This window comes from Rhincodon typus, chromosome 11 (genome assembly GCF_021869965.1).
Source record: "Rhincodon typus isolate 14 chromosome 11, sRhiTyp1.1, whole genome shotgun sequence".
Classification (NCBI taxonomy): domain Eukaryota; kingdom Metazoa; phylum Chordata; class Chondrichthyes; order Orectolobiformes; family Rhincodontidae; genus Rhincodon; species Rhincodon typus.
In genome coordinates, this window is record NC_063342.1 from 74,593,482 (window position 1) to 74,607,563 (window position 14,082).

Sequence of the window (14,082 nt, forward strand, 5' to 3'; positions counted from 1 at the left end):
TACCCAACTCCCACTAGGGCACATACTGTATCATTCTCGCCAATGCCTGCAACACCTTCCTCACTCACACCAGCCTCCAACACCACTAACCCTGCGTGCTTTCTGCACTGCCTACTCACTCACTTGGAACCTCCCCATCTGCAGCCACAGTAACAGCTGTCTCACCCACTTTCATCTCCTGTAATACCTGCCTCTCTCTCATTCCAGGAAGAACACAGCCCACAGTCAGACAGAAAGAGACATGGTGGGTAGCGGACTGTCTGTCATTTGGCTCTTCATCTCTAATGAGAAGGTCCTGACTCTGACTGCATCGAGCAGCTGACTGACTGTGTCGAAACCCCTGGACCTGTATCTGACGCTGCCCTGACTTAGTGTGCCAGGAGCCTGTGATTGAAACCTGATTGAGGCCTGCTGATAACCATGACTACCTTCTTGGTTTTGTGCCTGTGCTAAGCAGCAAGGCAAGACAGAAGTATCAGAAGTCTGGTATCTTTGGCTAAAGAGGCAAGGCAATGCAAAAGGAAGGGATGCTGTGACCATCCGGGTAATTTCAGAGGGAGTGAGCACTACGAGAACAGCGAACAGCCTACAGATGCTGCCTGGTCCAGTCCGTGAGCTGACTGTATGTCCCTGAGGGCTCAGTGTCCTTACTGCAGCATTACAATGAGTTGCTGGTGCAGCATTGAAGTGCCAAAGTGAACTGTAAATGGTTGGGAACACAGAGGCTCGCACATGTCGGTTGTCAATGTACATGGTCGTAGGGTACTTGTGACAGCTGCCCTGAGATGTTAGTGTCCAGCGTGCAACACAGACATCCTGCAGAGCAAACAGTGTGCTGAAGTCACTAGGTACCTGTCCCAACTTTCATGTCCAGAATTCTCGAGATACAGCTTGTTTAGTGCACTTAGTAAGATAGGAAGCTGAATATTAATGAGGAGAGTTGCGGTGTTAACCAGTCCTTGTTTAACAAGCTATAACCCCTTAATTGTCAACCCATCATTGCCTAATGCAAAACTCATTGCCATTTGGCAAAACCACAAATGATAGAGTGAGATAGACCTCACTTGACTTCTCATCCAATTCTGCCATAAAGCCTCCCATAACCCATGTCACTCAGACTCCAGTAGGATTACGCCTTAGACCTCCTTTGGCATTGTTAACTGTGAAGTGAAGCCCATGTGAGACAGTGGTTCAATAGGTAGTACTCACCTCCAAATCATCAAGATCTGGGTTCAAATCTCACAACCAAACCCAGGACACAAGGTCTACACTGAAACTCCCAGTACAGTACTGGAGGAGTGCCACACTGTTGGAGATGCGGTCTTAGTCTTCCAGAGGAGACTTCTGAATAAACGATCCAATGGCAATATTTCAAAGCAGAGCACAGAAGTCCTTTAAGTCTAACATTCAAAATAGTGCTTGAAAAGAAAGATTGGCTGGTCATTGCCACGTAATCTTAGACACAGCAAGCTGGCCATTATCACATTGCTGTTTGTGGGATTTTTCTGTGTAGAGGTTGGCAACCGAGTTTCATACTTCACAACAATGATCATGTTTCAAACACACTTCGTTGCTTGTAAAACACTTTGGGGCAGGGTGAAGTTGTGACAGATACTGTGTGGCAGGCAGGAGCAGGCTCAAAATGCTGAATTGCCTACTTCTGCGCCTAGTTCTTGTGTCCTTACATAACTGAAAATTCACATTTTCTTGTTAAGTACCCAAACTTGTCCCTTAAGGCTGAGTGTGCCAGATTTCTAAGGGCAAAATTCTGTTTCAGACTTGTAGCCATCGAATATTTATTTGTAATTCATGGCACAACAAGGTACAGGCTTCATGAGAAGAGATAAAGGAAGTTCACCAGCAGTGCTATTCTGGTGTAGGATGGGAGCTTGGAACTTGGTGAATTGGATTAGTATTTGAATAGTAAGAACAAAAAATGACATGAAGAAAGGTCGGGAAATGGAACTACACATCTCCAGCAAATGAGCTAGTATTGGCACAGGTTCAATGAACAGAGTGGTCTCTTTCTTTGCTGTAAATGGTACAGTGTGGGAAAGAGACTGATCATTTAGATGCTGACAGCCATTAAGCCAAGAGCAGATGTGGAGGGTTACTAGGGGCTATTGTGTTTCAGTTAAAGTGGATTAGCTGGACATATCAGTGTATAATCTGCTCATAACACTGGATAGAAAACGGAACTGAGTGCTGACATTTTACTCGTCTTTGCTCAGAATACAAAGAACACTTGTAACTTGTTGTCATTATCCAGAGATCTTCAATGCCATGGAAACAGTTTAAACTGAGGCGCAGTAACCACAGGCTTGTAACCCAGAGTAACCTCTTGTGTGCAACACTCTCAATGGAAATGGGGCTGCAGCTGACTGCACTCAAGATTACATCACGTGGAGGAGGGGATGCCAATGAAAAAGAATTGCAACTCCCAGGCTTCATAACAGCAGTCCCCTCACAAACTTTCAACAACCTGATTAGGTGCTTTACATTAAAATAATGACAGGTTATCTTGCTTCTGCCGTTAGAAGTTTGTAGTGCATTGTGATGTTTTAAGGCAGGTGGGGGCATGATGGCAAACATTTCAAGAGATGACAGATTCACCGTTAACTGAAGTCCCAGTTGGTGTTTATTTTCCAGCTGCACATGACTGGCTTTCAGTACTGAGCTGGTGGTCGCTCCAGCCTGAAGGCAGCTTCTGTTCGATAATGACTTCTCATCATTGGGGTGTATGAACATCAAGGTCTATCCTACTATTCAGCTCCCAGACTTCAAAACACTCACTTATTAATGGTTACCTCAGTGTAATTATCCAGTCTATGTGTTTAACTGTGTGTTAATAATATGCAGCCATTCAGTAGGCTGTTTTGATCTGATTACTTCTGTGCTTTTATTCATTGACGAGAACATAGGAGTAGGCCATTCAGCCCCTCAAGTTTGCTCTGCCACTCCAGTCCATTCCAATCACTTTGAAAACATGCCTTGCAATTTTGTTTTAAATCAAAGCACTGAAGTATCTTAATAAATATCTTGATCATAATGAGAAACACAAAACAAAATGCCTGACTCTTTTACTCCTTGCTCAGTCTAATGCCTGAATAACAACTGCTGAAAGAAGTAAAGGCTTAGAATATGGCAACTAAAATAAAGGAAACTCCCAAGTTCTTTTAGAAATAGATTAAGGATAAAAGAATAACAAGGGAAAAAGTAGGGTCCATTAAGGATCACAGTGGTAATTTGTGCATGGAGCCAGTGGATATAGATAGGGTTTGAAATGAATACTTTGTGTTGGTGCTCATTAGTGAAAGGGATGATGTGGATATAAATATCAGGGAGAAGGTCTGTGATATACTTAAAAGATGTTTGCATAGACAGACAGGAGGTTCTGAATGGGCTGCTGTGTGGATATTGATCACTTCAGCATCAGAGGAATTGCGGGTGGTGCTGATCACTGCGCGAACATCCCACTTCTGACCTTAAGATAGAAGGAAGGTCATTGATGAAGCAGCTGGAGATGGTTGGGCCTAGGACACTACCCTGAGGAACTCCTGCAGAGATGTCCTGGAGCTGAGATGACTCACTTCCAACAACCACAACCATTGTCCTGTGTTTCAGGCATGACTTGATATGAGAGCAGTGCTGCTGTTAATGACTTTTCTGATGATCAACAGTGGACTGTTGGGTGGTTATTAGCTGGGTTGGATTTGCCCTGCTTTTTGTGTACAGGACATACCTGGGCAATTTTCCACGCTGTTGGGTAGATACTAGTGCTGGAGCTATACTGAACCAGTCTGGCTAGGGATGAGGCAAGTTTTGGAACATGCCTTCAGTACTATTGCTTGAATATTATCAGGACCCACTGCCTTTGCAGTATCCAGTGGTTCCAACTGTTTCTTGATAATCACGTGGGATAAATCAAATTAGCTGAAGGCTGGCACCTGTGATGCTGGCCACCACTGGAGGAGGCTGAGACAAATCATCCACTTTGCATTTCTGGCTGCAGATTGTTATAAATGTTTCAGTCTCGTCTCTTTCACTGATGTGCCGGGTTGTTTAATTGTCCACCACTATTCGTGATGGAATGTTGTAGGGCTAGAGAACGATCTGATCCACTGGTTGTGGGTTTGCACACCTCATGCAGCATACAGTGTTTGGCATGCAAGTAGTCCTGTTTTATAGCTTCACTTGGTTAACAGCTCATTTTTAGATATGCCAGCTGATGCTCCTGGCGTGCCCTCCTTCACTCTTCATTGAACCATGATTGATTATCTAGCTTCATGGTAATGGTCCAGTGGGGAGAGGGGTATGTCAGGTTAAGAGGTTACGGATTGTGATTGAATACAATTCTGATGTTGATGGTCTGTAGAGCCTCATCAAATTGCTAGATTTGTGCAAAATCTATGTCATTGAGCATGGTAGAGAGATAACAAGGTGTAGAGCTGGATGAACACAGCAGGCCAAGCAGCATCAGAGGAGCAGGAAGACTGACGTTTCGGGCCTAGAACACAGCAGGCAGAGGAGCAGGAAACCCTAACCCTAACCCTAACCCCCTTCATTTTTCTGAAGAAGGGTCTAGGTCCGAAACGTCAGCCTTCCTGCTCCTCTGATGCTGCTTGGCCTGCTGTGTTCATCCAGTTCTACACCTTGTTATCTCAGTATATCCAGCATCTGCAGTTCCTACTATCATTGAGCATGGTAACTGTGCCACATTACACAATTCAGGGTTTCATATATGTGTAGGTGGGACTTTGTTTCCACAAGGATGAGCTGGTCTCTCCGACAGCACTGTCACAGACAGATGCATCGGGAAGGCGATGGCCTAGTGGTATTATTGCTGGGCTGTTAATCCACAGACCCAGATAATGTTCTGGGGACCTGGTTCGAATCCTGCCATAGCAGATGGTGGAATTTGAATTCAATAAAATATCTGGAATTAAGAGTCTAATGATGACCGTGAATCCATTGTCAACTGTTGGAAAAACCCATCTGGTTCACTAATGCCCTTTAGGGAAAGAAACTGCCATCTTGCCCTGGTCTGGTCTGGTCTACATGTGACTCCAGATCCACAGCAATGTGGTTGACTCTTAACTGCCCTCTGGGCAATTAGGGATGGGCAATAAATGCCGCCTCGCCAGTGACGCCTACAATCCGTGAATGAATAAAGAAAAAAAATCTGCTACAGGGAGCTTGGTGAGGATGAGGTCAAATGTGTTTTTCCCTCACCAGCTGGTGCAGGCCCAGTCAAGCAATTCCATGCAGATGGGATTCCTACACTTCTCTTTCACTAACGAAGGGAGCTCTGCATTTCTGACAGGAGATTCTACTCAGGTCTTGCTCAGCAATATGGAGTTTTTTTTCATTCTGACAGGTCTTGCATAGCACAGAACAGTCAGAAGAAGGCAAATCACATCCCCTTTTCACAGCAATCAGTTGCCATATTCTGAAATGTAAAGGTTCAGACAGTCATTTTGACAACTGCTGACAAATGGCATTTGGTAAGTCTGAGGTGAGGGTAATAGCATGGTAGGGTGCCAGCTGGGGGTGTAGGGGTTAGGAGTAGGATGCCAGATGAGTAAGGGAAAGAACTCCAGGGCACAGGGTGGCAAGGAAAGTAGGTGATGGTAGGTCAGGATGGGACAGAGAAATTGGGATTGATGGGGTCTGGTCCGAGCGCTCAGCGTTTGGCATCAAGGGTGGCGTCAGGCCCAGTGGTCAGGGTTTCAGGTTGAGTCCTGGGGGAAGTGGTGGGTCAGGGTCTGGAGGGAGTAAAGGGTCTGGGGTGGTTACTTGGCCTGTGTGAGGTAAATATGGGGTCAGTTAAATAATTGGTCAAGCACTAACTAGACAATGCATTTACTTTTTCAACTTTTCCTAGGTAACTGTTGTACTTAATTTAATCAAAACTCATTGAATTCTCTAAGCTAAACAAAGACTTTTGGAGGGTTCCAGTGGAAGATTCAAATTACCAGGCAATTCCATCCCTATTGCTCAACTTCCATCAACACTAGAACAATGACTCTCTGGTCAGTGAAAAATCTGGGTCTTTTTTATTAATTCACTCATGGGACATGGGTGTCACTTTCTCGCCAGCATTTATTGCCCATCCCTAGTTACCCTTGAAAAGGTGGTGCAGACCTGCCTTCTTAAACCGCTGCAGTCCATCAGTACAATTTCCTATCAGCAGTATACCACTGTATCATCACCTCTGCTGGATCTATCCTGCTGCTGTCCCTGAGTTTATCGTTGTCATTTCCATTGCTGAGATTGATACCGGGTGGTCCATTCGGTATCATTTCTTTATCAGAGTTTGTAGCGGTTTGACATAACTGAGCGGCTTCTTCGGCCATTTCAGAAAGCAAAGAGGAGTCAATCACGTTGCTTGAAATGATATCACTGTTCCTGGATCACAATTCTGGAATTCTTTCCATGACAGCAGTGGGGGTCTACCTATAGCACATCGACTGCTGCACTTCAAGAATGCAGCTCATCACCACCTTCTCCAGGGCAATTAAAGTTGGGAAATAAATGCTATCTCAGCCAGTAGTGCCTGCATCCTGTGAAATTATAAAATATTCTTTTTATTATTTCTGAAGTCTAATATTGGATCCTTATTTTACCTTTACTCCAGTGGCGACATCCCTGTTTTCCAACTATCTCATCATCTTTGAAATTGTTCATTGTCACCCTGGACTTGATGGGGCCACTAACATCCTCTTACTTCTTCCCTGGCTTTCTTTCAGCCTTCCTCAGTCCATTTCTCAATGTTATCCACTATCTGTTTTTCCTCTTTCATTTTTCCCTCAATTTCTCCATCAATTGTTGGCGGGTTCAAGACAGACTAGTCTTTGCTTCCAATATCCATACATGGTTACTTTTCACTCTATAATCCCACTTCTTCATCTCTCTCTGTATCTAAGGAAATTGCAGCACATTACAGGTGACATCAGCAGCATAATTCAACACCTTTCTGAAGAAGGGTCTAGGCCCGAAACGTCAGCCTTCCAGCTCCTCTGATGCTGCTTGGCCTGCTGTGTTCATCCAGCTCTACACCTTGTTATCTCAACACCTTGACAGCAGGTTACATTGTTTATGCTCCTGATGGTTGTGTGTGAACATTTAGAAGATTCAAAACTAATTTAGTTAAAAGTTTGCGGGTGATGGGGCTGGATTTGTAGGAGGACCTTGGGTGGGATAACTGCAAACATACAACATAGGAGCAGAGTAGGCCAATAGACCCCTCAAGCCTATTCTGGCATTCAATACGATCATGGCTCATCTGGTTGTGTTCTGAATTCCACATTCCCATCTATCCCCGAAAACCCTTGATTGCCCACCTAACAAGAATCTATCTGACTCTGCTTTAAAAATATTCTATGGCCCTGCCTCCACTGCCTTCTGAGGCAAAGATTTCCAAAATCCTACAACTCTGAGACAGAGAAAAAAAAAATCCCCTCACGTCTGCTATTTAGTGTTATGTTCATGTTAATGTGACCAACTAATTTTAAAACAGTGCCCCCTAGGTCTGGACTGATACACAGATGTCATAGCAGCAAATGTCAAGTGTGACAGCACTGTGCCTTTAAGAGGGATTTGCACTATGCTGTTTTTTTTTGCAGAGGGGTGTTGCCACTGTGGTGACAGAATGTCTGTTTAGAAGCAGTGGGTAAACAGCTTTGAGCTCCCCGAGTGTTTTTTTCAAATTTAACAAAAGAAGTGTGAGTGGGTGGAGTCAGGCTCACACAGACCCAGGGGTTAGTTGTGCTTTTAGCTGGGGTTTGGAGTTGGCTATTGAAGCTGATAGATACAGCTCTCTGTCTCCTGTAGCAACAAGCTTAAATTCTCTCTCTGCTGCTAGATTGTTTCTTTCAGTGTTCCTTTCTCCTGGACTGTACGGGAGATAGCACATGAGGGAAATCTGTTTTGTCGAAGGTAGCAGGCCAGGCAGCATCAGAGGAGCAGGAAAGCTGACGTTTCGGTTCTGGACCCTTCCTCAGAAAATTGAATTTCTGAAGAAGGGTCCAGACCCGAAATGTCAGCTTTCCTGCTCCTCTGATGCTGCCTGGCCCACTGTGTTCATCCATCTCTACACCTTGTTATCTCTGATTCTCCAGCATTGGCAGTTCCTACTATCTCTGTTTTGCTGAATCTGCCTTTGCCAAGGGTGTGTTTATGGGATGCTGCTATATTGTAACAGTTGGTGATTAGTAGCTAAATAATATTTTATTTTATTAAGTATTTCAATTAAGTTATGTCAATTCTCTTTTTTGTTTGTTTTTTAACTGTGTTGTAAGAATAAATCTGTTTTGCTTGAAGCCTAGTAATGGATTAATCAAATCACATCTGGAACACAGCACCTTTTTCCTTCAAATAGAATAAAAAGTTAGGCTGCAGACTATCCCCTTGATACCTTTCAAGGGGGTTTGGTCTGGTCCATAACACAAGAAGCTGTATTGTTTTGGAGGAGACAGGCACCACCTGTCAGTTCAGGTGGGTTTTCAAGTTCTCAAGGCACAAACTGAAGAAATACAGTGAAGGAAAGCTCTCTTGATCAATATTTATCCTTAAGCCAAAACAGATAAATGGGATAACAAGGTGTAGAGATGGATGAACACAGTAGGCCAAGCAGCATCAGAGGAGCAGGAAAGCTGACGTTTCGGGTCTAGATCCTTCTTCAGATAAATGGGCATGTGTTTCATTTCCTGTTTGTGCAGCGATTGCAGACACTAAGTGGCTGGCATGCTTATCAACAAAACAGTAGTTCAAAATTTGGCATGACAAGCACTTTGAGGACACAAATGTCATATACATGCAAGTAATTCCAATCTTGCTGATCATTCATCATTTATGTCAAAGCAGACTTTGAGGTTTGTTCTAAATTGATATATCATACAATGTATCTAAGCTTCAGCTTACCTGCAGGCTGTCGAGAACGACTCGTATTGATTGAACTTGTCGTCGTATGGCCCCTGAAAACCTCTCATATGTTGCAGCATCATATTCACTCATGTGAATTTCCTTTAACCTATAATAGAAACAAAGTGAAGTGTTGGCTGTAGGCTCCTCAAGTACAAATTTGTCTGAAGCAGCATTTCACCTGTTCCTCCTCTAATCTTGTGTATTATATTCACTGCACCCAATGTGGCCTACTCTATGTTGGAGAAATCAAATGCAGACTGGGGGACCGCTTTTCAGAACACCTCCGGTCATTGTGCAAGCATGACTCCAACCTTCCTGTAGCCAGTCATTTTAACACAGTGGGCTTGCAGGCCCATTTATCTGTCCTTGGCGTGCTGCAGTGCTCCAGTGAATTTCAACAAAAACTGCAGGAGCAACATCTCATCCTCAGACTAGGCATTTTACAACCTTCAACACCTTCAGATTGCAAAGCCACTCCCATTCCTTCCCTGTCTTTTAGCTTTACTTATTACATTCTCTGTCACCATGTCTTCTCTCCCCTCCTCCCACTCCAGTGGGACTGTCTGTTCTTTCCTGTCTGGCAGTTAGACACAGACCATTGTTCTACATTAGCTTGCTTTCTCTCCATGGATGCTGCCTGATCTACTGTGATCTCCGGCATTTTTTGTTTCAGGACAAAGGAAATATCAAGCCTGGATTAAAATGCAACTCATTACTGTATTAAAACTCTGATTTAGCTAGCTTACTCAACAGATATTTGATGCCGCCCTAAATAAATAATTATGGCTGGTAAAACTGCCATCTAATCATTGGGGGTAAAACACATCTAATTCTGAGCTGGGGTCGATACACACTGTATCGAATCTGACTTTCAGCATCTGCAGTTCTTGCTATCTTCTAATTCCGAGCCAGTCCTGATTCTTTGCTCAATTCTGTTTAACTGAGTTGCTGGCCAAGTTTTGTTATAGAGAAACAAGAGGAATGCATTCAGCCTCCTCGGCCTGTTACACTTTTCCTTCTATCATTGATTAATCCATTTAGCTGCCTTTGTTCCATATCCAATACTCCCCTTGCCTAATGAAAACCTACCTCTCACAATGATGTTGGAGGTTGGACTTTGAACTGAGGTTCGTAGATGCTGCTGGGAGCTGCTAAAGAATGAGTAGGTAGTCTCTGAGGTCACAGTTCCATGCTCAAGTCTTACACTAGGACATGTTAGCTATTGACATGGTCAGGATTAACAGGTGCTAATCTTCTCAAAACTTCCCCACTCATTCCCATATCGATATTCGCCTTTATGTGATGGTACAAACTAAAGGAACTCATTCATTTCAGATAGACATTCAGAATAGGAAGAACGTTGGAAATGATGGTAGCCTCATGTGAGTTTGGAGTAACATGATTCTTGATTGCCTTCTGATTTGGTGCTGCATGTCTAAGGTAGAAATGCTGGCCTTGCTAGCAACATTCACATCGCGTGAAAGAAAGGTGGCATGTGGTTCAGTGGTTTGTGCTGCTGCCTCAAAGTGTCAGGGACCCAGGTTCAATTCACCCCCGGGCAACTGTCTGTGTGGAGTTTGCACGTTCTTCCCATGTCTGCATGGGTTTCCTCCCAGAGTCCAAAGATGTGCAGGTTAGGTGGATTGGCCATGCTAAATTGTCTCATAGTGTCCAGGGATATGCAGGTTAGGTGGGCCAACAATGGAAATTGTGGGGTTACAGAGACATGGTAGTGGTCTGGGTAGGATGCTCTTTGGAGGGTCAATGCAGACTCGATGAGCCGAATGGTATCTTTTGGCACAGTAGGGATTCTATGATTCTATCTAGCTGATTAACAGGAGCAGTTAAGAGTGGAAGGTATAGGTACAATATTCTACAGATCTTCCACTAAGGATATTTGCAGTTCTATCGTGAAGCTGTTAAGGCTTTTGAAGAAGTTTCTCAATATCCAAATCCTTGGGGAATAATCCACTGGGCCTCACCATTTACTGAAACAAACGCATTGCTGAGGCCAGTGAATGCAATACAGCACTGCTGGTTCTGTTCTTGATTTTTTTTGGATTTTCCTGGCAACAAACACAATCTCAGAGCTTCTTCTGCAATGTCTGAAGTCACACTTTGTCTCTGGCAACTATAGGAAGTTAGTGATTCAGAACAATGTGTGCCAAGACTTTCCCTGCTGTGTAAATGGGCACACTTCGATAGTTTCCACAATGTGATTTATCTTCCTTCAAGAAGAAAATTATAATTAAAAATTTAAAGGGATATAATGCACGCACTTGAGTAGGAAAGGATGCATCGTATGCTTGAGTAAGAAATGGATTTGTGGCACACATAATCAATGATACAAGGAAAAGTGAAACAGCTTAAGAGGCTGAATGGCTTACTCTTGTTTATCTATTACAGTTTACTGCATTTGAATATTCAATGGATATTAAAGCACTTCATGTTTGAGTACAAAAGGAGTTTACTGTGTTTGAATTTTAAAGGGGTTGTGTATTAAATGGGTGCTCTAAATGTTTTTGAGTATTTAATGGGTTTACTGTGTTTCAGTATTAAAGGGCACATGGAAGGTGGTTTGAATATTAGAGCAATTTAATTGTGTTTCTGTATTAAAAGATGCACTGAACGAGTTTGTGTATTAAAGAGGTTTACTGGGGTTGAGTATTAAAAGGATACACAATGCTACAATGGTGCTAGCTTTCTGGAACGAGGTAATAATGTACAAGATGACACCAAGTCAAGTCGACAACTAGCATGTCATCCTCAGTTGTTATAAAGAATTTCCAGGATTAAGTGAGAATCATCCTACAGGTGACAGAGTTTACATGACAAGAATCGTGAATAGTTACAGAATATGAAACACAGCTTCTTTGATTTCGACACAATGAACAAACTCTGAATGGCCTTTTTAAAACTCTCTCTCAGAATAGACTGTGCTTATATTTTCCAGTGTCTTCAATGTTCATTGGTTTTGTCTACAGTTTGTTAATGTTCGATATTAAGCAGTAGCTTTTTCAGTGGTTTAAAAAGGAGACGTGCCTAGTTCACAATTCAGTGCAGACTTCGTAAATAGTGCCCTTCATGCAACAGGACAATTCACAGAAAATCCTAAAAGAAGTGAAGTGTTGACACGGACATGAAATTGGATGGATTTCATGGGAGGACAAACAATGTTCTGTTCACACTTTTGGAATGGGCCATTCCCAATGAAAATGATTAGTGGAAAAAAGCTTTCGGAAATCCTGTACTCAAAGGTTGTTTACACCAGAAAGAAGCTTACACAAGGCCCTCCAAACCACAAGACATTCTGATTTGGAAATATATCGCTGTTCCATCACTGTTGCTAGGTCAAAGTCCTGGAACTCCCTCCCTAACAGCAATGTGGGTGTCACTATATGTTATAGATTGCAGCAGCTCAAGAAGGCAGCTCACTACCATCTTCTCCAGGATAACTGGGAATGAGTAATAACTGCTGGCCTAGAAAGTATATTAAAACTTGTCTGTCTATTTGCTCTTTCTTTCTTCTTAGCTCTGACTAGTTCTAATGAAAGCTCATCAACCTGAAACAATTAGACTGTTTCTCTCTCCACAGATGCTCTCTAACCTACTAAGTGTTTTCAACATTTTCCGTTTTAATTTCAGACTTCTGCTTCCTGCAGCATTTTCCTTTTATCCCAGTAACTATTTATCTCGTTTACTAAAGGAGATTACAAAGGAGGCTCCATACTCTGTGGTGCGGTGAAGCTGCTGGTTAGAGTCAGCATGGAACAGTGATGATCTTGTGCCCATGTCTGGAGACAGGGATTGATAGTGAGTGAGTCTGGAAGTTGTTGAAGGGGCTGCACTTCAGTAACATGAAGGAATGAAAACCTTAGAGGCAGGAAGAATAAAGCATGATGAAATGGGCGGCAGGGTGAGAGTTGAGAATGAAAATGGACATCATTGTTTCTTTAGGATTATGCCAAAAGATACCTTTGAGTTGCCCCCATGTTGTGAATGATAGTAGACAGTTTTTTATTTGGCAGTATGAGTCCTGGTTAGCTGGCAGGGATCTCAACTAAGTTGGTGGTTCTGGATTCAAGTTCCACTCCAGAGAATTGAGCTCAAACCTAGTGTGACTATACAGCGTGGTAGCGAGGACCTAACGAACAGTCTTTCAAAAGTAACACAAAAATGAAGCTCCATCTCTTTCTCAGGTGGACCTAAAAGATCCAGAATGGTATTTTGGAGAAAGGCAAGGGAGTTTTCCTCAGCTGTGTATTCATCCATGTCTATCACTCAACTGACATCATCATAAAGCGGCCTGGCCATTATCACATTGCAAGATCTTGCAGTGTGTAAACTACATTTCTTACAAGAACAGCTGGTGATTAGTTATGGCCACTGCCATAGCTTTAATCTGTGTACCGGCCGTGGTAATTTATGCAGAACTACCTCCTCACGTTGTAGGAGCTGCAGAGTGGTGCCCCTCAAATTACATAGAATCAATAGCTTCACTCTAATGGAAAGAGATGCCTATGGCTCTTTGTAGACTATGGCTGATTAGCTTTCACTGTAAAAGTAATATTCTTATTTGGTTTTTTTATGGGATGCGGTAAGATGAGCATTTTCTGCCTAACCCTAATTGACTTGAACTGAGGTGCTCACTCGGCCATTTCAGACAGCAGCTAAGAGCCTACTACAGAAATTATTGGAGAAACTCAGCTGGCCTGGCAGCTTCTGTGGAGAGAAAGCAGTTTCGTGTCCAGTGACTCTTCTTCAGAATTGATAATAGATAGGAAAAGACGAAGACAGAATGTGAAGAAGGAAGGGAGGCCAGAGAGAGAGAATGACAGTTAGGCAGACAAAGTGATGGATGATAATGAGGGAGAAAGAAAAGTTGCTAATAGGGACCATACATATGTAAACATGGTTGCTTGGGCAGAAAGCAGCCTGGGTGATAACAGGGCCTAGAATGTAGGGGTGAGGGTGTTCAGGATCTAAAACGATTGAGTCCTGAAGGCTGCAGGAAAATGTTCTTCCAGCTTGCACTGAGCTTCACTGCAGTACTGCAGCAAACCTGAGACAGAGATGTTGGGAACACAGCAGAGTGCTGAAGTGGCAGGCATCTGGAAGCTCAGGGTAATTTTTGCAGACAATATGTCTTCTGCAAAG

General features: G+C 43.2%; 1 protein-coding gene across 5 annotated transcripts in view; it reads right to left on the reverse strand.

The window, feature by feature from the left end:
- Positions 1–14,082, reverse strand: part of vwa8 (von Willebrand factor A domain containing 8) — a 325,734-nt gene that overhangs the window by 38,768 nt on the left and 272,884 nt on the right. For all 5 annotated transcript variants that reach the window (XR_007263236.1, XM_048603037.1, XM_048603036.1 and 2 more), the window contains one exon: positions 8,923–9,031. Coding sequence is in view for 4 of the 5 variants with exons in the window: in XM_048603037.1 (XP_048458994.1) it covers positions 8,923–9,031 (109 nt within the window). In the remaining variant the exon portion in view is untranslated. The remainder of the gene's footprint in view (positions 1–8,922; positions 9,032–14,082) is intronic.